The sequence below is a fragment of the Corvus moneduloides genome, chromosome 2, assembly GCF_009650955.1.
Source record: "Corvus moneduloides isolate bCorMon1 chromosome 2, bCorMon1.pri, whole genome shotgun sequence".
In the NCBI taxonomy this organism is placed as follows: Eukaryota; Metazoa; Chordata; class Aves; order Passeriformes; family Corvidae; genus Corvus; species Corvus moneduloides.
Genome location: NC_045477.1, coordinates 19,287,811 through 19,310,637, shown reverse-complemented (window position 1 = coordinate 19,310,637; position 22,827 = coordinate 19,287,811). Strand labels below are relative to the sequence as shown.

The 22,827-nt window shown below is 41.4% G+C and overlaps 1 protein-coding gene across 21 annotated transcripts in view; it reads left to right on the top strand.

Moving 5' to 3' along the window:
• Positions 1 to 22,827, top strand: part of BBX (BBX high mobility group box domain containing) — a 153,158-nt gene that overhangs the window by 106,918 nt on the left and 23,413 nt on the right. For 17 of the 21 annotated variants that reach the window (XM_032098345.1, XM_032098353.1, XM_032098351.1 and 14 more), the window contains 5 exons: positions 2,598 to 2,678; positions 4,815 to 5,730; positions 6,619 to 6,748; positions 9,931 to 10,079; positions 17,177 to 17,263. In XM_032098345.1, coding sequence (XP_031954236.1) covers positions 2,598 to 2,678; positions 4,815 to 5,730; positions 6,619 to 6,748; positions 9,931 to 10,079; positions 17,177 to 17,263 — 1,363 coding nt within the window. The remainder of the gene's footprint in view (positions 1 to 2,597; positions 2,679 to 4,814; positions 5,731 to 6,618; positions 6,749 to 9,930; positions 10,080 to 17,176; positions 17,264 to 22,827) is intronic. The other 4 variants (XM_032098349.1, XM_032098338.1, XM_032098335.1 and 1 more) reach the window with 3 other exon arrangements.

Here is a 22,827-nt window from a genome sequence, read left to right as displayed (position 1 = left end):
ATGGTTCTCTGTATCCTGTGTATTTGCAGCCAGCCCTATATTCTTGCTGGTGAGGTCAGTCCCTCTCAGGAAAAAGGCAGAGACTGGAAGCATTGAAATGAAAATATTTCATGTCTTGTTCTATGGATACTCTTGCAAGACTGTGGCTTTATAGGAACTTACATGAGTGGAAGAAAATCTGCCTTACTGTACAGGCAGTCTCTGGCAGTGGTAGAGTTTGTGGCTCTGTGCTCTATTGCCAGCAGCGCCTGTGCAAGGGTGATTACACCTAACTGTGATCAGTGATCCATAAGGTTATTTGGCTGTTGCAGCTCTGGGACAGCAGAAGGGTATGTAGTGCTTACTCAGGGACACCAGAAGTTTTTAACATGGCCTCTAACAGGACAGCAGCAGTCTGAGTAGTAGTGTTCTGGAGTAAGGCTGTTGTCGAGTGCAGCCTGAGTTTTAGAAGTCAGCATTAGAAGTTGTGATGTGACTGTGAAGCTTGTGAAGCCCTAATTTAGTGGAAGGACAGATGCTTGTCCACAGGAGTGCACAGTTTGTACTGCAGGTGGCAGAAAAAGTGAAGCTAAGTCTGGCAGCATGACATGGTATCTTGGACAGGTTCTGTAATTTCTCAGTGATTGCTTGGATGGATTCTTGCAAGCCTAATTTAATCCACAAAATGGATGTTAAAGGCTCTGATTCAAAGAGGGAAAAACACAGCAGATGTGCTACGCACATCCTCCATGTCTCTAGGTCTTGTAGCACATCAGTGCTTATTGATTTTTTTCTTCTTTTTTTCCCCAGTTTTGGAGAACTCTAATTTTGTATTGCGGTTGGATAAATTATATGTGGGAGGTTCAGCTTAAGTTTTCAGATAGCAGTTCAGGATCTGGTTTGGAGCATCCCAAATAAACCATGTTCATAATCACCTCGAGGGTGTCTTAGGTTTGCAAATGGATTTGGCAGAGAGCTGTGCTATGCTGCTGTAACTCCCAAGCTGCAGATGCTGTGCATGGGAGGGGATTGGACTACTGTTTCCATGCTGCTGGCATGGCAAGCGTCTGGTGCATGGGAGCCTGTCTTCTTCATCATACCACACTGCTCTGCTCCTCCTTCATCTCTTTGCTATGTGGATTAACCAATTTTATCTTCTTCCCACCCCCCCCCCTTCCCTATCCCTTCATTTTTGATATTTCACAGTATTTCACAGATGGTGATCAAAATAAAATGCAGAAGGGGGGTTAAATTATTTTCTAAAAATTCTGAGGATTTCTGTGTTTCTGCGAATGGTTGGAGCAGCCACTCTGCATTCTGAAGCCTGGGAGGCTGTTGGTGTTCAGCTCTGCTGAGTCTCTTGCTCTGTCTTTAGCCTTTAGTGCGGAGGCATGAGAGTGAAGGGAGGCAGTGCAGGGGTGCAGCATCACCTCACTGAGGCAAGGAGGCCACAGCACTAACAGCACTTGGCTGTAAGCAGCATGTGGAGGCTTGAGCTCTAATGGTCAGAGCTTGGGAGATGCTGTGAAGAGCTGCACCTTCCAGGAGATGTAGAGACAGTGTTGTTTTTTTTGTTTATTTCTTTTACGGCAGTGATAGGCCAAATTCTGCGGTCAACTTTGTAGTCCTGTGTCAATTGAGAGCAATGAAAACTGAGTTTGTGGGGATAGGGAGAGCCAAAAGGGTGCAAATACATTACTTAGTTCCCCAGTCCCTTATAACATGACTTTCTTATGGAGGCTAAAGAAGGAGGTATAAAAAACCCACAAGCCTGGTCAGAGATGATGGGATATGTCATTAAAAATAGACCATTTTCTTCATACTAGTGGCCAATCCTGATACTTGAAATTTGTTTAGAAAAATGCAAGGTGCATTTCTTTGCACCTAGCTCGAAACTGATACAAAACACTCTAAAGTACAGAAGAGTATCAAGGCCTGATACTGGAAAATGATTCTGGAGGATAATCATCTACACGCTTCCATGACAGCCTCCTTTTACTTGAGGAGTACTAAAGATTACCAAAGACTTGAGGGCTCCTACTTAACTTCGGGTTCATAGCATCTCTTTTATAAGAGTCCTCTAGGACATCAACAGGCAATGCCATAGCCTGAAAGGAATAGCCTCCTTAGCCTATGATAACTAAATAAAATATTTTTGGAATTGGATAATAAATAAAATAGCCTCCTTAACCTATGATAACTAAATAAAATATTTTTGGAAAAAAATTTTGGAATCCGATGTCCTACTGAGCCTTCAAAAACACCACCAGCTTGGTTGCATGCTGGTGTAAATTGTTGCTCAGCTGCTGGGGTCTGTTCTGTGTGAGAGAGCATGTGCTTCAGTTCATCCTGATCTTCAAAGGGAGTCCTGACAAGAAAAACCCCAAATCTGCAGGAATCTTTTAGTGTACAGTGGTGTTACCCACCAGAGTAGTGTTGGAGCAGGCTTTTATTTATACCAGTGTGTACAGGTCTGCACTTCTTTTTCAATATATAATCTTAGGAAAGAATTTTGGGAAGGTGGGGAGAAACAATCCATTCAAAAGCTGTATCATAAACATAAAAGAATTGGTACTGATAAAAGAATGCTTTATTTGTGTTGGTTTTTCTCTTCATAGATTTCTTCGAGTACATCCCGTTCAGGGCCTTCCGATTTAACGAAACAGTGTGGAACATCAGCATTATTTCAGCTGGCAGAGGTAATACTAAAACACTGGTGACTAATTGCTCCAGGTGCAGTGGGGTGGAGAAGTTAATGCTGTTAATGCCAAAGTCTGAAAGGCAGAACGGTGCTACAGTTATAATTACACTGCTGCTTATAGAACCATCAGTTATCATGGCTCAGATGCCACAAGTCAAGATTTCCCCAGACTAACCATCAACTTAGAGGTTTCTAAGTGGCTCAGAAGTACCACCAGTTCCTGGCAGCAAAGGGACTTTGCAATTAACTTGATTCAGTTTCTTGGTTTAGGCTTTGAGGTTTTAGAGTTTGGCTGAGGGGCACAAATAGTTGAGAGAGAGGACTGGATTACTGTGTTACTCAAATTTGGGCATTGCCATAACAAATTCATGTTAATGGTCAGGAGCTACTAACAGGTCAGTGACTTCTATAGAAATTCTACTATGATACTCAGCAGATCTTCCTTCTGGGAACAGTTAAAACCAATGGCATTGTATTGAAATTTTGCATTTATTTTGTTTCTAAACACTTTTTTTTTTAAGCTTTCCCAATCTCGAAGATTGTTTAATTACAAGTTTATTTAGTGCTCACAAGACAGAAGTCACTTTTTTTGTAGCCACATCTATAGCTCTGTACTATTGGCTACTGCAGAAGAAGTGTATAAAAGGAAAAAAATAATCCATTGGCTAGAGGGACGTATGTTGAATTGACAAAATATTAGTCCAGTGAGTTCCATTTTAAAGATTGATCTTTAGCTTTTGAAAATCACAGGCTGTGCTTAACATTGCAGTGTAATAAAAAAGTCACAGAAGTACCTTTGTACCAAGAACCCACGTCAGCAGAGTTGTGGAGTTCTCCTTTACCTAGTCTCACCTGCTTCCTAATAGATATTGCGTCTTGCCCAAGCTCAGGTGCTTTACAGTGCTCAGTCCAGCTTGTCCTGAACCACATCAGTAGTTTCTACCCTGTGCAGCAAGAATTTTGGAAACCTGCTACAAAAACATTCTAATCATTGGTGTTACGCTCTTACATAAATTGGTATGTGAGAGACTTTTTTAGTTTGCAAGGAAAAAAAGCCTTGTCAGGCTGAGAAATCTAAAATGGACCTAAAGAGAACCCAGTGGTCTGCAGGAGGTACATCCATACTGACCACATGGCCTGTGGGCTGAGCTGCAGGAACCTTCTGATGTCTGGTTCAAAGCAAGCATCTTCCATCTGGTTTTGCTCCAGGTGACTGGTTGACATTTGTTCTAGAAACAAAACAGCACTGGGAATTCAGCTTGGGGGCTTTGAGAGGGGACAGTAAGAACAAAGCATGTCTTGCCAAGGGCAGCTGGTTGGTGCCATGAAGGACTACCTTCTGTAGAGGTGTAAGCATGGCTTACAGGTGATCCAAAACAGAGAATCTCCCAAGTCAGTGCTGCAGGAACGTGGCAGTTTGAGGACCTTCTGACAGCTCTTTTTTTGAATATCGATGTTCCTCAGATAGTATAAGGATTTTGGTTTCCATTAGTGTTATCTCCAGGAGGAGATAACCATGGCAACCACTGCTGCTTTGCAGTTCTTTGCAAAATAAGTCTGTGACAGGAGAAGAAAGATTTGGAAGGCTTTTGTACTACCTTCCAAATTATTTCTTACATTCAAGTAAAAGAAAATGATCTCAGTTAGTGAGATTCAGTAAACGTTTTTTCTCTCCCTCCTTCCAGGCCATTTGGAAAATGGAGAAAGGAATTGTATTAGGGACATTTGAAAGTTGAAAGGGGAATGGATGTGAGATTTCAAGTAGCATGTCTGTGGCAATAGTCAGAGATAACTCTGTTCTGTTGCATTTAGGATATTCCGAAAATCTGTCTAGCAGTGGGTTTCCAGATTATATAAAGACACTTTAAGGAAACACCACTGAGATCAGTTGGAGTCTTTTTCTATTAGAGGAATCGAACCCCACCAGTGTTATTCTAGCACTTAGCCCTCATCCCATTGCATTGGTTTCAGCAGGGCTTCAGCCTGTTTTTCAGTACTGTCCTGTAGCACAGTTTGCTTTCCTAAACGAAAATGCCAGAGAGATTGATTCCCTGTTTAATGCTCCTGTTAGTATAAGTAAGTATTGTTGACAGCTGATGTTTGTTTCATGGGACTGTTTTTAAACTTACTTTAGATGTGCCTTGCTTCAGAAGGAGTAAAAGTGAAAGAACCTGGGAAAACAAAAGTGGAAACACTGGAAGATGAGGGAGGGGAAGTTTCAGAGGACATGGAAGTAGAACTGGAGAAAACAACAGTGAAGGACTCCAGTAAAGGAAAAGTAGAACAATCAGAGATAGAGAAAATGCAAAACCTGGATGAAACAAAAGCTGAGGAATCAGAAACTGCAAAATGCAGAGATTTTACTAGTCTTGCAATGGAAAACAGTCCTTTTGAGAGAAAGGATAACACAAAGGATCACATGTGCCGTTCTCCAGAGCTTTTCATGGATGACATGACTATCCTTGGGCTAAAGCCGGAAAAGATAAAGAAGAAAAAGAAAAAAAACAAGTTGGACCGGCACACAAATGAAAAATCCACCCCCAAGAAATCTTGTAAAAAGAGGCAGTCCTCTGAGTCGGACATTGAAAGTGTAATGTACACAATTGAAGCTGTGGCCAAGGGGGACTGGGGTGCTGAGAGACTCGCGGATACTCCCCGCAAAAAAAACCGCCCTGTCTCAAATGTGAAGGGAAGCGTGTTGGATACAAAATCACCAAAGAAAAAAGTGAAATCGAAAGAGAAGAAGACATCAAAGGAGAAACTGATGGAGACCACCAAAGAATCAAAGCCTCCCGATTTCCTTAGTATTGGAGCCAGGAAGGAAGTTCCATGTGAGACTTCTGATAACGTTAAAGTGGAACCACTGACCCCAACAGAGGAGGTGGTACCCCAAAGCTTACCAGAACAGGTCAAAACTGAGGACAGTGACTGTGTAAAAAAGATAGAAACCTGTGGCTCCAGGAAATCAGAGAGATCTTGCAAAGGTGCTCTTTATAAAACTCTGGTGTCAGAGGGCATGCTCACATCTCTGCGCGCTAACGTGGACAGAGGTGGGTGGCTTTGAGTGTTTTGTTTACAGCAGGAACTGCAAAAGCCTTCCTGGGATGGGAGGAAAAGCAAAAGTCCATGTTTAAGCTGGGGTTTGAGCAGTGTGTGATGGGAATGTTGTGCCTGGCCACCCGAGATGTTAGGGACAGGTGGAGTGGACTCCGTGTTCCGGGGCAGGTCTTGTGAAGTCTTGTGATCTGTGTTCCTGCTTACCTCACAGACTCTTAAATGCTCTGTTTTTGTCTTTCATGATTTGAGTTTTAACTTCTTGACTGAAGGCTTTGTTGCTTAATTTGTCAGCCTGCTGATAGATGTGTGCAGGACTTGTGATGTATGTAACCCCAAACAATTACCTTGTTTCTATATAAACAGCTCTTGTGGTTGTGAGCATAGTTCTCAATCCTGCAAGAAGCAAATGTGCTCTGGTTGTGCTTTGGTTGTTAGTTTTGCTGTAGGCGGTAAGTGAGAACCCTTTATCTTGTGAAAGGACAAATTTGAGATAATTTCTGGAAGCTTTCAGTGAGATGTCTGGAAATGTATTTTTCCAACTGGTAGATTTATATGCGTAATTAGAACAGTCAGAAAAGATAAAAGATGTTTGTAATCTAGGGAAGCTTATTACTGTATATCTCTTCATCTCTTTCTCCTTCGTTACACCTGAAGACATCCTGACTTTCGAGGTAGTCCAGGAAAAGACAGGACAGGGGATGCAGAATAGTTGTTAATATCATCATTGCCCAGCTTAAAATGAAAAATGTTTTTTAACTGCCTTCAAGAAGGTCAGACTTCATAAGTTGCAGTACTGACTGGGTACACAAGTTTCTTCTGAGTCTACTTTGTCTTGGGACGTTTTTCTAAAGATGAGAAACAATTTTCTGCCCTCATCACAGGAAAAAGAAGCTCAGGAAAAGGCAATTCCTCAGATCATGAAGGATGCTGGAATGAAGAAATCTGGGCCTTTTCCACAAGTGGGAACAAAAAACTGAAAAAGACTAAGCCAAAGGAAGAGTTTGTTTTTGGGTAAGTTGTGGCTTAACTCTGTTTGATGTTTTAGTTAGGTCAGCCTAATATTTTAAGAGTGAGTCCTCCTCACTGTGGCTAAGTGAACTGCATCTACCACCCAAAATAATCACAATTCCTAAAATTAAAAACCCTGTTGGACTGAGTCATGCTCTAAATACCTGTCTTTTATATAGCAAAGTAATTCCTTTGAGATCTTTCCTGGTTTACACCACTGTAAATGATTTTGAATGATGTTATATGCTCAATTCTGAACAAACCACATAGTATTTACCTGCTCAAAAAGTGGTGAAGAGGGTTACTTACATTTTCAGAGTACTTTGCAAGCAGTATTTAAAGTTCTGTGTAGGTGTTCAGTCATCATAAACCAAATTAGACTAGAAAGAACAGATCTCTTTGCCCACTTGGAGAGACTGCTTACAGAGGAATAGTAAACAATGTTCTTATATTGGCAAATAATTATGATAAATACATCATTTTTCCATTGTAGAGAAAAGATATTCAAACTGTTTATGTCCACCATGAAGAAATTCAATCTATCTTAAAAACAATTAATGAGTATAGATGCATCAAAATTTAGCAAGGCTGTACAGAATTACTTTTCTAGTATACAAGTAATGATTTTTGTCAGAGTATTACAGATTTATTTAGCTGCAAGTGCAGTAGTTAAATCTGGGTAGCCATTCATATTTGCAAATTCTTGCAGATGGGAAAATGAATTTAAAAGGGGGAGTTTTTCCATATTTCTTGCTTAAAATTACAGTGTGTTTGGTTTTGCAGGTTTGCAGTAACCCTTTTTATAACCTAGTCTATCTGACATCTAGTTGCAGCTCATTTTCAGCAAAGATACTAAATCAGTGGGAATCCCCAAGTCTTGTTTACGGGATAGTCAAGAAAAATTAGTCAAGAAAAAATGGAACACTTTGTATTTTTAGAGCTTTGTATAAATTTTGGAAATATTTTTGAGTTTAAGTTTGAAGACTACAACTTTTCACACATAATGGTGGGAAAGCTGATCCCATCTTGCAGCATAGAAAAAAAAGTAGTTGTAAATTATTTATTCAAAGTAGCTAGGAAAATTGTCTAAATCATTCATTCAGCACTGTTCTACCCTTATTAGCTGGCTGGATGAGGAAATGCGTATTTTCCAATCTCTCATCTTTATTCAGTTGCATCATTAATGAATATTATTTAGTGAACTCTGTAAAGGCAGAATTAAGAATGTGTGAAGCACAAGTGCTGGAGAAGGTATCCAGTATCCCTGCTCATTGTATTACCTCATCTTCTGGCTACTTGGAGAGCCGGTTTTACCTCTACCTGCTCTGCTTAACTCCCTCTGCTCCCTTCAGCATCACATTTCAGCCTCATTTTGTATGTGTTGGTGAAGGGGTGAGGACACCCCTTCAGAATTATGTCATTTTCCCTGTGTCCCCTTACCTTCCCCATCAGTAGCTGCCTGCCTTTCCCTGATGGTCGAGGTCAGATCTGCTTTCCCCATGTACAGCCAACTCCTTTGCCAAGCAGTGCTCTACCTGCATGTATCTCCTGGCAGGACTAGGCTCTGCAGCATGAACACCTCAGCTCAGCTACATGTGTCTAACCAGGCTTCTGAGAGCCTCTGAAAATTCATGACAGTGTGGATGGGTTTTATTTTTTTAAATAATTAATCGCTGATGTAGAGATGGCAGCACTCCCCAGTGCCTGCATGTCACAAAAGTTATAAATTACTAGCCAGGATGGCAGCTCATCTACTGTCAAATGAGGTGGGGCCTTCCCAGTTAGAGCTGCAGCCCCTCACATGCCCTCGGGGCAGGAGATGAGGCAAGTGGGAACAGGCAGTGGGAGAGGAGCTGAGTCAGAGGATGGCATTGCATGACAGCTGTCAGAGCAGAAAATTGGATGGTTTTGTGGTTGTCAGGGAACATCCATGTGGAAGAGATAAAGGTAGCAGTACCAAGCACTACTGATGTCAGATACCTTTGTGATTTAACACCAAAATAAAACGTGTGTACACAAACAAACAAACAAACCCCACCATGCACCTGGTCTGCAAAGAGCCAGGGCTGTATTTTAAGATGGCAAACTGCTTACTGAGAGAAGTAATAATTACAGAGATAAAATGAGGTATCATTCTGTGTACCAAAGCTTTCAGAATGCAGTTTGTTTGAAGTGCTGCTTCAGAAAGCAGAGAGAAGCACCATGTTTCTTGTGATATTTCCAAGTGTATAAGGGTCATCCTTCCAACAGTCACGCCAACTTCTGTCAAGCTGAGGTTTTTCATAGCAAGGAGAATTAAAAACAAGTAGAAAATGTCATTGTTCCCCCACCGCTGACAGTGCTATTTATAACCTGCCTAACTGTGTGCACTGCCTTTTACTAAAACACAATTCCTACTTCTACTCCTGCCTGGCTGGAAAAATTTGCAGGAACAGAGTGCTTATGCAAGCCAGTGTAGACATTACAGCCAGAAATGCTGTGCCATCATCTTCGAGTGCTTTGTTTTCTTCTGGCTGTTAGGAACAATCATACCTTGTCTGTGGATTTCTTGAGTTGTAGTTAATCTGCTGACAGTCATTCAGGTTGAGCTGAAGTATGAGGCGCATTGGGTTTCATGAAAGCATAAGCTAGTTGCATTTTTCATCTCACAGCAAATAAAATATGAGGGGAGAAAATCTAATCACCCAGAACAAATACAAAACTAATTTCCACCCCAAAGCTTCATGTTTCAGAATATCCACAGAAGACTGATTAGTTTGACATTCTTCTTCTGGTTTGAAATGCTGTTTTCATTCTGGTGTAAGAACTTCTATGTGAAGTTATTTTATTGGTTTATTTACTGGTTTTACTGTCTTTATTCATTCCCCCCACAGAACAGACAAATCTCTTGTATGAATTTGTGCAGCAAACAGAGCTAAATGTCACCAGTATGACATTATTTTTTTTCTAATTTTAACATATGCTACTAAGGTAATCAATTTGTACTGTTACAAATGCAGAAGCAGAAATGTACATTCTCATTCCAAAATTAATATATACTGGTTTGCTGTTTACAGTGTGTGCACTTAAATGTTTTTCCTCACTGTGTAGAAGGGTGTGTGTGTACACACGCACACTCTTAAACAGTATCGTTTTTTCTCCTGACAGAGTTACATTTAATTTGAATGGTTTTGTTTCCCATTTAGCTTAGCAAAATTGGAAGAAGAATTTGCAAAGAAATTCAACAGCCTCCCTCAATACAGTCCTATTACCTTTGACAGGAAAAATTCAGCTGTTTCGAGGAAAAAGCGAAAGGTTGGAAGCGGCTCATGTGAACTACCAAAATCCAACAAAGGTAAATTGCCATGTGCAGTACATTCTTAAACAACAGCAGTGCTGTGACAAGCTCAGGAATTTATACATCCTTACTTTACTGTTACCTGTGAAAAGTCTGAAGTCAAAGAAGAAATTTCCTAGCACTGAAGTTAGTTGGTTCTCACCTGGATTAGTTTTCAGGCTGTACTCCTGATTCCTGATTTTAATGATAAGTAGAACTGGGTAGAGTTTGTACACGAAATGTATTTCTGTAGCAAGAAAGTTTTCCAAAAACATGAATATTTGTGAGGTAAGTGAATTTGACAAGCTTTCCCAGGAGAAAATGGGGAAAAAAGGGCAGATGATCAAAGGTTGCATTTTGACATTTTTCTAAGCTTAGTTTTATGCCAGTTCTCATTTCACTGTAATTTTAGGATCTGTAAGTTAAAACATAAGATAACAGAGATGTCTGAAGGAAACTTTTGTAATTTTTCTTCTATCAAGAATATAACTGTCATAAGTTTTGAGCAAAAATGTCCTGATGTGATAAAAAGAAAGCTAGAGGATGTGAAAACCAATTCCATACCCAGCTCCATTGCTGAGGCTCCTGGAGGGAGAAACTCATGACACGCTTGGCTATTTCTTTATACAGACAACCTGTAACACAGAGATGGTAGAGAAGTGACAATGTGGTAAGGTAAAACAACTTTTATACTGTGGCAGAAATACTGATGCATACGTACAGTATAGAAGCATCACAAAATGAAGGCATGATCTACCAGTAATTCCGGAAGACGAAAGGATGCTCAAGAGGATCCTCATCAGGCACAGCTTGCAATGTGAAGTTGGTTTCCTTTTCTGCAACAGTGGTAGTTCCACTGACTGACAGGTTTTAAGATCTAATGCGGCTGTTTTAGCCAGGTGACCCTGGATTAGATCTATGCCTTTTGAATGCTTCACAAATAATCACATTAGAGTGTGCAGGATTGAGCAGCTGTTCTTTTCTAGTGCATGCCAATTTTGGTATTGATTTCTGTAATTAGATGTGGAACAGCCACTTTGCAAAATTAGACTTGTGCTCATACCGAGCTACTTCTAAATTTCAGCTGCCTTTAATTTTGTTTTATGTATGTATTTGACAGAACTTCTTAAATGAGCATGAATGAATTGCTTTACAGTATGATAACACACTGGTTAATTAAGCAACATCTGTTCGGAAGAAAATCTCCTCAACTACAGTGATCTAGCAATTGAAGTTGGAGTAGCAGCTCATTGGGTTTCTCGCTGCCTGTTCGTATTTACCTGTTCAAGTGTTTGTATGTTTTAAAGTTCTGCAGGCCCTGTGTTGTTTGGGAATGGTGGACTAGAATTCTGCCTCAAGCCAGGTAGCCCAGAACTGCATTCTGCTTTTGGGTGGGCTCATACAGGAGAGTTTAATTTTTTATCTTTGATAGCATCACTTATAGAGCTTTGGAATATATTCGGCCTTGTCTCAAGGGAAGGTCAAAAACATAACTGCAGGCAGGTTACAAGCCTGATATGAGTAGTTTTGGTACAGCCCTGTGGGGACAGTCGTGGAGCATTTGCCTCTGGCTGACAATAAGGGCTCTTTAAATTAAGCCAGCTGACTTTGCACTGAGCAGATGGTAAACAGTCACATGAACTTTTCCACCAACTGAGCTGTGGGGTTGCAACAAGCAGCCCCAGGGCAGGAATATCTGATAGTAACTCTCCTCTTTCTGTAGTGAACATCTAACCACAGCCCCAAACTAAATCCAAGCAGAGCTAGTGATACCTGCTCCTAATTCCAGCAAATGTTGAATTCACACACTTTAGCTGGGCAAGCTGACCGCTTGTGTCAGTCATTCCAACCCCCTGAAGAGCAAGGTTCAGTCAGCTCTCGAGAGGTACTTGAAAAACTTTCCAACAAAACATTTTTCTTCTGGAAAAAAAAGATTGCTAAAAAGTAAATATTTCATGGCAGCAGGTCAATTTTAAATGTGTTTTATTTTCTTAGGATGTGTCAAATTAGGATGTGAGTTGTGGATTTGAAATGATCTGACCTAAAGTGTATACAAGCGGGCTTACTAGCTTAGTAAGGTCTGTTCCAGCTGAGCCAAACATTTATTAAGCTGAATCCTCAATTTAATTTGTGATGCACTGACAGGGTATTGAGCCTCATCATGCTCTTGGCCTGTGAAGTGTGAGGAATATAAAGACTCCTAGAGAACCCTGGCCTCCAAAAACATAGCATGAGCAGGCCTGTGTGCTCGGCTACTGCAGGTATTGCAAGAAATGAAACTGGCATATCATGCAAAATAATAGAGCTTGGTTTGGAATGGTTTTGGGTTTTTTGAATTGTCCTGGTTTTTTACACCTTCAGAATTAAACAACAGTAGCATCTTATGCAATGTGATGAGCATGAGCCATGAAGGGTCAATATCAATACAGTCTTATGGGTGTGACTGTGTTGGGATGTGGGAGACCTTAACTTTGCACTGCTCTGTGATACTGTGTTGTGTGGAGTTGCTTCTGCTATGTGGCTTTTCCTTGGGTGTGTCTCTGTCAGTTAATTAGAAGAGATGTGCAGCACAAGCAGTGTCTACAAGTGTTTGGGGCCTCTGGGTGTTTCCAAGTGATAATAATCAGTAGGGTTAGGTTTAGGTAAGCACTCTTTGAAATGATGCCCTGATTTTTGAATAAGCATGTGCAGGATCATAAACTATCCACACATTTTCACTCAGCATGGATAACCACTTGATTTTTGAAGTCTACAGATCAGTGTCTACTAAACATGTAAAATTTAGAAAATATGTTGGAGTGTTGCACACTGAACCTTCCTCAGGATGTTAGGTGAATAAAAATGGAGAAATGTTTTTGTTTGTTGTGTTTAGGGTATTTCTCTGCACCCCACCCCAACTGTAACTGTATGCTTTAATAAGTTATCTTTTGGAGTAAATGGTGCTGGATTGATTTTCTGTCAAATGTCATTAGTCTATGCCTGCAACAAGCTTGATATGCTGCCTGAGAACACACCCAGGTTTGTCAGGATGTTTTCCTACTCCTAGGCGAAGAATCAGTAGGGCAGTGGCCACTGACTACTTCTGTTGTGCTTGTCATTTCCAGTCCACACTTCAGCCAGTTCTTTCATATAAAAACACCTGAAGAACCCTGTAACACAAAAGCTGTTACAGATCCGCATGTATGAAGAAAAATTTGAACCTTTTCTTAAATGAGAGGCATTTTTTTTTCCCCGGAGTTTCCAAATTGTCTAAATTCTGCTCACACTGAAATTAATGGGGGTCTTTCTTCAATGGGAGCAGGACTAAATCAAGCCATAAAGCTTTGACAAAATTCACATCAAGCATTTTGAACTGGGAATGTGCGTATACAATAATAATGTCACAAAATGGCTGAAGAATACAGCTATACTGAATCTGTGCAGATGGCCTGCTCCAACATTTACTGGAGCTGTGACTGTTTCTTTTTTTTTGTCTTTCCAATGGCATATGTGCCAAAATATCCCACCACGCAGAAGTCAGCTGTCTGCAGTGAGTCACTAATCTGCTTGTATCCAAAAGTGAGCAACAGGCAGAGTCATTATTTCTGCCTTGTACTGTGAAGAAATGCTCACTTATACACCAAGCACTGCACTAAAGCTTTCGTTTTGGGAAGGCAAAGAGGGGAATGCACAATGTAGTTTTATTTGGGGAAGAGATTGTCTACAGGGCTTTTTTTGTCTGTGGCCTCTAGGACTAGAAATAAAGCATCAGCTTAAAACGCATGCTGCTTTGTGGCATTCCTCTTGGTCTTAGATCTGGGGTTCTTTTTGGCTCGGTTCAAAGCATTCAGATGCTTGGAGATTGCGTGCTGTAATTTTCCAAGGATCATGACCTAAAAATACAGCACCTTCCTCTGGGAGATGCAGAAATGCAGAGGCTGTTTGTCCTGATTTTGTTAGGATCTTGTTGAAACGTCCTCTCTTTGATCAGATCCGTTAAAACAGGGACCTTTTGGGAGCAAAGGAGGCCTATCCCCAGAAATTTGGAGGAAATGCAGATATGGTTCATTTTCTTGCCTGCTGCTTCCCCGAGCAGCTGCCACTGGCCATAGCAAGTATTCCCAGGAGGAGTCCCTGCTGTGCTCAGTGAGCACAATGGACAAGCCAGGGATTAAATCCTGTGGCAATTGCTGAAGTGCCAGGGAGAGGCAGAGCCATGTAGAATATTTCCAACAGTGCAAGATGAGCAGATGGCTGTGTAACAATAACAAGTAAACTAACAGTAAAAGGTTTTTTCAGCTTTCTATAGGAAATCACATCCCGGATCCATTGCCTAACAGCAAGACTTTTAGGTTAGTTATTTCAGTCATGGATTGTCTCTGGATTGAATGTTCACAAGTGGCATTTGTTCAAAGTCTTGGAATACTTGCCTGTTGTCCCCATGAAACAGGTCCAGCCCAGCCAGGCATCCTGTCAGCTCCTGCACAGTGACTGTGCCTACGCTGGTAAGGCAGAGTGTGTGGATGAAGTTTCTCATGGAGTCAGAAGTTACATTCTCAGGTCCAAGTATGTTGACTTATTGAGGTATTAGCTGATGTTCTCTTTCAACGCATTTATGGCCAAAGGGTATTCTAAGTGTCACTGGGCACTGTCTCACAGGAGTAACAGCTAAAAGGGAAAGAAATAGGAACTTTCCTTAGTGAAAGGCAGCTTTTCTTTTGGCCCCACCAAAGTCAATGTCCTTGGATTTTCCATCTGGGAAAGTGGCATGCCGCAGAAAGAGGCTGATGACAAAGGCCCCTTTGGATGGGGGAAAAAGAGATGAAAGACACAGGTTTCCTCCTCTGTGCAATGCTTGTCATCTTTCCCTGAGTTTCTAATCTCAGTTATTCTTCTTAGAGTTGCTGACACTGGCTGATTGTCTGGGACAGTGATTGAAATGGTTTGTAAGCTGCAGATTGAGCTGTAGAAATTGAGACGGGGTGATATGTAATATGTTGTTTTTTCCAAGCACCTGCAAAAATCACTGATCTGCTAAGTAAAAAATAATAGTAAAAATGTCACAAGAATCATGTAGTTATGTGCCTCTCAGTCTTCTTGTGGAACTGGTGGGAAGACTTGTTTCTGTTAGTGTGGATGACATATTTGGGCTTAGTCTCAAGAAAAGCTCAGTTATTTCATTTAGGCTTTTGCTTGAGCTCTCTGAGCCTTTTCATTCCTTTTATTACATTTTTATTGCACTGACACTAGACTAGTTCTCTGTGATACTTGGGAAGCTGTTGTAACAACACTTCAGTAAGTTTGAGTGACTATGGACCCTTCTATTGTACTTTCTGGTATTTTCTATACAGATACTTGGGAAGCTGTTCAGATTCAAGCTGGTGTTGCCTAAGATGATCTCTTGCTTGGACTTTTATTTGGTTTGTTGTTTGACTTCCAGAGTTTTGGAAGTTTATTAATCTTCTTCCAAAGTTTTGATTTTTTTCCATATTAAAAAAGAAGTAGCAGTAAGCCACAAAGCCAACATGTGCCAAGATGTTAGGGTTTCTATGCCTGCCTCTGGCTGGATTTTAGCTTTCTCTCAGTAGTGTTCAGTATTGATCAGACAGCCTAGTGTCTGTGAATGGCCTTTACCTCATAAGACTAAATACTTCTTCCATGTGCTACACACTTTACTCCTCCTTTCCTCACATATGGAGTCTGAGACGGCAAATTGCAGATGTGTAATGTAGACATACCCTGATTGCACGTTTCTGTATGGTTGCAGTTGTGTCCCAGTAGCCAATGTATGTGTCTGGTTCCTTTTAAGGATGAGGAGGAGTGAAAAGGCCAGTATCTGTGGTGGGTAGAATCATCTTCCAGGTGAGATGGAGATGGGAAGGACACACTCTTGTTAGTTTGTAAGTCTTGTCAGATGCACAGCATCTCGTTTTTGTTTGGGCTGGTCTGTTCTGAACTGGCCTGAAGACTTGCTTCTCCACTGTGTCTTTGGACATGAGATTTTGAAGTGGAGTTTCTGTAAAATCCCTAAAAATGGCTTTTCAGTGTGGAGATTATGCATCTCTTACACCTGTGTTGCTGTTATATCACTGACAGCTCCCCTAATGAGGCAAAGACTGACTTCTTGATGACCTCTGATAGTGGCATATTTTGTGGTCCAGTGTCACACAAGATGTCTTCTGACTGCTCCTTGCAAAGACTCTGCTGGTAAAGTAGGAATGATACCATGAGCTGGACATAGCCTCACCTTCCTTCTCTGGAAGCTTTTACTTTTCCACTTACTATATCTCATCTCTGGTCACCAGAAAGTCAGTGATAGCTCTTGCATCTTGTGGTGGGTTGGCCCTGGCAGGTAGGTAAGTTCCCACCCTGTTGCTCGCTCCCACAGTGGGATGTGGGAGAGAAGAAGGGCAAAAGCAAGGAAAAATACTTCCTGGGTCAAAATGAAGACGCTTTCCTAAGTTGGAGGGAGGGAACAAGTAATGCAAAAGGCAGCACTCATCACTAACAAACCGATGCCCAGCCAGTACCCGAGCAATGGACAACTTAAAAAAAGATTTCCCCAGTTTTGTGCTGAGTATGGTGTGAAATACCTCCTGGCCAGTGTGCGTCAGCTGTCCCAACTGTGTCCCCTCCCAACCTCTTGGAACACCCTCAGCCTACTTGCTGGGGTGCCAGAGTGAGAAAGAGAGATCTTGATGCTGTGTAAACAGTGCTGAGCAGTAACTAAACCATTGGTGTGTTACCAGCACTGTTTTGGTCACTGATCTAAAACACAGCACTATCCAGGCTGCTATGAGTGAAGTTTACTCCCTGCCAGGCCCAATATACGTGCAAAAGAGAGTATATCTTTAAACAAGCAAGAAACCCCCATGTTCTGTTGTATGGCTAAGCTTTCGCAAAGGCTTTGTTCCCTAAAATGCATTGTATGCACTTAAACACTGGGAGGTGGTGGGTTGAAGTACAGCTTGCTGAAAGCCTCCAGAGTCCCCTCTGGCAGAAGGTCAGGTTTTGTGCTTCCCTGTGAAATGGCAACTTGTATTATAGGAAGGGGAAGTTGTACAGTACATACTGTGACTGTTGCACTCTTTTTCAAGGTTCTAATTGAAAGTATGTATTATTAATGTTGTCTGTAGGTTCATTCCAGTCTCAGAAAAAGAACTTGTTCCACAAAATTGTCAGCAAATTTAAGCACAGAAAGAAGCTTAATGTTCCGGACACAGGTACTGGTGCATTGCTTAATTAAGGTTTTCGGCTGCCTTCTTTCTCAGTTCAGTCTTGGGGAAATGCTTCTAGACAGAGACAGCTCAGCTCTCTAGTCTTTGATCGCTTTGGCTCCTTATTTTCCCTGTCTGCTGTGATTCCATTGCCTCCTGGCTCCAGTTGATACTACCTTACTCCAGTATGATGCTGTTTTCTTTTTACTTGGCATCTCCCTTTAATTAGTTTCCCTGCTCCAGGTGCCATGCAGCAGAGCTGACAAAGCAAAGGCAGTTCTGCAGTTGGCCCTGAAAACTTTATCTTCCACAGGTCATAGCTATGTTGTCCTTTGGTTGTCCTTATCTGCATCCTTCTGTATCAGTGACCATATTATTTTGCCAGAGCATTTATGCATGTCCCTATCTCCTGTTCCCTGTGATTTCTTGCCATCTGGAACTTTGCAGACTGCAGCTGGTCAAGGTGTAAGAGCCTGGTCGGGATGTAAGTGCTTGTTTCTGCACCAGATCTCAGAAATACCAACCTCCAACCCTGCCTCTGTAGAAATCTTAACCAACTTTCTGTTTGCTTCATATTGAAAATACCTTCTGCAGTTTTTCAAGTTATGTTCTGGAGCTTCTCTGCCCGCTATCCGCTGTTAGCTCTCCAAAGTCTTTTTCTTGTTACAGTATTGTAATCCTGCATGCTACATACTCACAACTCTGAGGGGCATTTTCAAGTGTACAGTATGTACAGGATTATACCTTAGCCTGCTTCCCTGGGCCCTTTTGTCATCATGTTGCCCACACTATTCAAGTCATGTCCAGGCTGTTCCTTAGCTGTTCCACAATGGTGTTCTCTTCTACATTCCTGTTGTGTAGAAGAGCCTCTCTGGTTTTCCTTACTTAACTCCATTAATTTTGTCTGTTTTTTCCCCCATCCGTGTTCATCTCTAAGATAATAAAATTGCTCTTCCCATCTCCAGTTTCCCCAGCTACTTTTATGGTTAATATCTTTCCCTAAGACTTGGCCATGTAATTTCCTCTCCTTTCCTGGTGCTGTGTTTTCTGTCCTCTGTGATGCACGTGCACTATTTGCCCACATAGGCTCTGCCTGCTCTTCTGCATTCCCTGATGCAAATAATTTGAAATTACTTTGTCTTGTTCTTTTTGTACAACAAATATGTTGTGGGAGTTGCTTATGAGAAGTAACTATCTTGCTTCCATGTTCCATGTAAAAAAAGCATCATACATTAGCATTGCTTTTATTGGGTGTCATTCAGATTTTGTTCCTGAATTATTAATAGACCATGTAGACAAATTATTTTTAAAAATGAGTGTTTAAATTCTCCGGTGGGAAAATAAATAGAAAGTGTTTAGTAGATGATTAAATAAAGAGTAAAAAATATAAATAGTTTAAAATCTACAGATAAAAGTGTGGGTAAACAAAATGTCAAACCCTGCATTTGTTTAAAAGAAGCCAGCCTGTTTTGATGCAAAGTGAAGTGTGCACTATGATCAAAGATTCAAGCCTGGCAAGTGTTGAGTACCCTGGATTTTTTCCAGCACAACACAGAGGCATGTCCTTGGAAGTTAAATGTTATGTGAATAATGTCATAGTGTCTAAACATTAAAGATGTGTCTGTGCATTTGGGGCAGAGCCAGCTTGCTAAGTTCCTCCCAAGACTACAGCAAGACATGAGGAACTTAGGAGCCTTACACAGCCCACATGTAATCATCAGAGGAAAGGCAATGGATGTCTGTATATTGGTGGGGAACTGCATTTTCCCCTGAGTTACAGAGGGGAGAAAATCTGGGGTCTTGCCTACTCTGAAGTGTACCCTGTAGTGACTGAAAGCAAAGTGTTGATCAGCAAAGTGCAGTGTGGGTATGGCCTCAGTAGGTGCTGGGCAGCCTTGCCCTCATGTGCTGCCTACAGATCTTCATCCTCCATCCAGGAGTTCCTAGGCAACAGGCTCGAAACCGTGTGACTGAGCTGTCCCATATTCTGCAGCATTCAAGATGGGAATCCCAGAATCTTCATTTCAATTCAGATATTTATTTCAGCATTTTGTGAATCAAACAATAGATGAAAATTTTGACTCCTTTTTGTGGTTAGTCTATACTTATGGTGAGTCACAAGTCTACATAATGTGCAGTTTTGGTTTTTATGAAGTTAATTTTGCAGTAAGAAGGAGCTTGAATGTTTTTATAGCTGCAGAGGAGACACTTGGAAGGATTGCTGTCAGCAGAGGTCATGCTGGCTTCATGTTTTGTCATCTTGAAAAGTGTGTGTGCCTGTGCACATCTCTGTTAGGAGTGAAGGAAAGTAAGTACAGTAAAGGCAGATTTAATGTGGTTGAGTTGTGTTGTCCCGTGTGTCTCTGGTATGAAAATCTGAGTGAATTTTGACCACACTGTACATGGCAGCACCAGCGCACGTCGCCATATGAGGAGTTTGCAGCAGTTCATAGAGCAGGATACAGCCCAGTAAAACACCAGTAAAATGCTGCAGAGAGCACACAGTAATGCAGTTGAATGTGTCAAGAGAGACATCTTTTCCTTAGGAGGGCTGACAGAAGCACAGCTGGACCGATGCCTGTCTAGGGAAGTTAACACTCATCTGAGAGTTGAATTTTTCTGCCACACCAACAAGGCTTTCTCCTAGGAAGCAGTACTTAAAATACCAAGTCACAGTGATTGCCTCTTTGCAGGTACACTTAGTGAGCTATGCTGAGGGCTCTTGCATGGTCTGTGTAGCAGCCAGCTGTAGCAGTGGCCTTGGCACAGGAGGGGGAGAAGAGAGGATGAACACATACACTGGTCTCAGCACCAGCTCATGTGTGAAGCAGCCCTGTCCCTGATTCTGCTCCTGCAGCAGCTCTCCCACACACATCAGGGCCCGTCGTGTGGGGCCTGCAGCCCAGAGGGAGCCAGTAGCTCTGTGCCTTTGGCAACCATTCTGGCTGGAGGAGGGCTGGATCAGCATAGGCTCCTGCAGCAGAGCTTCCCACCCAGGCAGCTGTCTCATACACCTGGTTTGGCCATCTGCTGCTGTGTATCTCTGCTTGTTAGTCCACAGCCCTTGCTGCATCTCTGTGTGCTGCCTGACCCCAAAGAAGTATTGTAGCAGTGTCCTGTTGTCAGAAGAGCTGGAAATTCTGCCAGGTCAGTCTGTTTGGCATCACTTCCTTCATGAAGTGGTTCCCTAGGCACTGGTGACTTGAAGCTATGCTCCGGCTAGCTTTTCACTGTTTAACTTCATAAAGACTATTAAAGCATTACAGCCCACCTTTCCTCCTTGATACCAGCACGCTCACACTCACAGAGCATTTGTTTTCCACTAATTGTGGTTAAACTTCTGCAGCTGTATCTCACAACAGGCATCATTAAAGAAAATCTTTCAAATCTGTGTTTTGTTGGGGTTTGGTCTGAAAAGCTGTGGTGTGCTGAGCCAGTTCAATTGACTTCATTTTTGTTGTTCACAGAGATGGGGGAAGTACGACTACAGGTCCTCTGCATGCCTGCAGAATAGGATGAACTGTCCATGCAAACCTTTACAAACCTAGCTGAGGAAACCGTCTGGCATAGACCTCCAGATACATCTCTCTCAGAGTCATTTCTGCCACTCTGGTGTAGGCATGCCCAAAGGTCCACACCTTCATGCCATGTTCTCAACTCAGCTTGCAAAAATAGCCCAGTAGTTCTGCCCATGCCACTGTTGTGGAGAGCTGAGCATGAAACTACCTGTTGGCAGGACTGCACAGTAACTGCAGAACCTCTTATCATGTCTAGACAATGTTCCCCTGAAAATTAGCTGAGCTCCTCATGGGACAGCTCTTGAATGCAGGACAGTGTGGAAGCAGAATGGATGTCACATAGATTAAAGAAAACTACAGGGAATTAGACCTGGCAAGCCCTATCCTTCCTGCAGAACAAAACCAAGTCCTGATTTGGAGCATCTGTATGGATATACTTTTGTCACTTGAAACAGTGGGATGCTGTTGTTCTTGAAGCAGGTGCAGGAGCACCTAGTTTAGATGTAGAGTTGTTGAAACACGGACTCCTTTCTCCTCTAGAAGTCAGTGCAAAGGGTCTTGTGAGTGAAGGTTTTGTGTGGTTTCCTCCAAGTTAAGTTTTATGTCTGCTTGAATAATAACTCTGTAAAGAAAGCAGTGAAATGATATCTAAACCCAGTGTCCACTAAGACTTCTAGAGAAGAGGATGCTCTTCCCTTCTGCATTCACTCTGCACCCACACACAAAGTACTCATTGTTTACCTTCAATCCTTCCTTCTTCAAGACTGTATGACAGCAATGTTATGGTGAAGTGATAAAGAACTTATTTTAGAGCTAGAGGAGAAAAGGAAGGTAGACAACTTCCAAGTCTCATTTCAAGGATTAAAAAAAACCTTGGAGAGGGAATATAAAACAATATAAAAACATGGAGAGGGAATATACTTACTGCATCTGAGTTTTTACAGCTACCTTCTGGTATTTCTTAGTCAAACATGTCAACATCATACACTCCTTATGTCTCAAGCTATTGCCTATTTTACCTTTCAAGGTTTTTGTTTCTCTTTATTTTTTTCTCATACAATATGAGAAAGAAAAATGTAAAAGGGAACCCTCAGCTGTACTGATCAATCAAGTTAATTTCTAGTGACCTGACACACAACATACATAATTAAATACATACCAAATCAAGTTTCTTTTAATTGTATGTTGTTCATTGTTTGAAATCATGTCTTAATTTTTTTATTAAACATAAAAAATGAGCTGTAGTACTAAGAATAAAACCATTATAAACTCAATCAAGCTAGAATTAGACAGCAGTGTCAAAGTGCTAATTAGAGCAAATCAGAATTAACAAATAGTGTTGGACTACAACCAGACCATTACATTAAAATATAATCAACGCATATGAATTCCCAGATACGAAATCTAGAGAGAAAGCTGCCTATTTAATTACACATTCCAATTAAGATCCTGATCTCGATGCACGAAGCTTATCCGAACATCTCACTGTTGGCCCAGTTGCATTAATTGAAAGTCACATTTGCAGTCATTGGTGCTTCTACTTAATTGCACTGTTACAGGGTCAATCTTGTCCTGTGCTTTCTCTTGTGCTCTTTACAAAACATCAGTTCTACAGCAAAGCTCTGCTCTGGAAAGCTTGGGAGCTAGAGCTAAGCACTTAGAAATGCTAATTGAAGCTGTGTGCCTTTTTTCCAAATAAAGAGCCTGCACAAGTTCGCAAATGTTGTACAAGAGAACATAGGTGAATTAAGATCATAAAAAACCTAAAGTTTGGAATGTTTCAAATGTTTTTACGTGTTCATACTAGATCTGATTTTATTCTTACACAATAAAACATTAAAAGGTCCTTCCCATTAAAACAGAAGAGCAAAGGGCAACTGCTAACAAGATAAAATGTGTTACAGCTGTTCTCTTCATCTAGTCCACATCCTCACACAATGAACAGTCACAGAAGCTAGCAAAAGATAAAGGTTTTATTAGCTGTTTCTTTGAATAGAAAGCTCATTAAATCTACAAAACTAGTACTAAACAGAAATACAGACTAAAACGAAA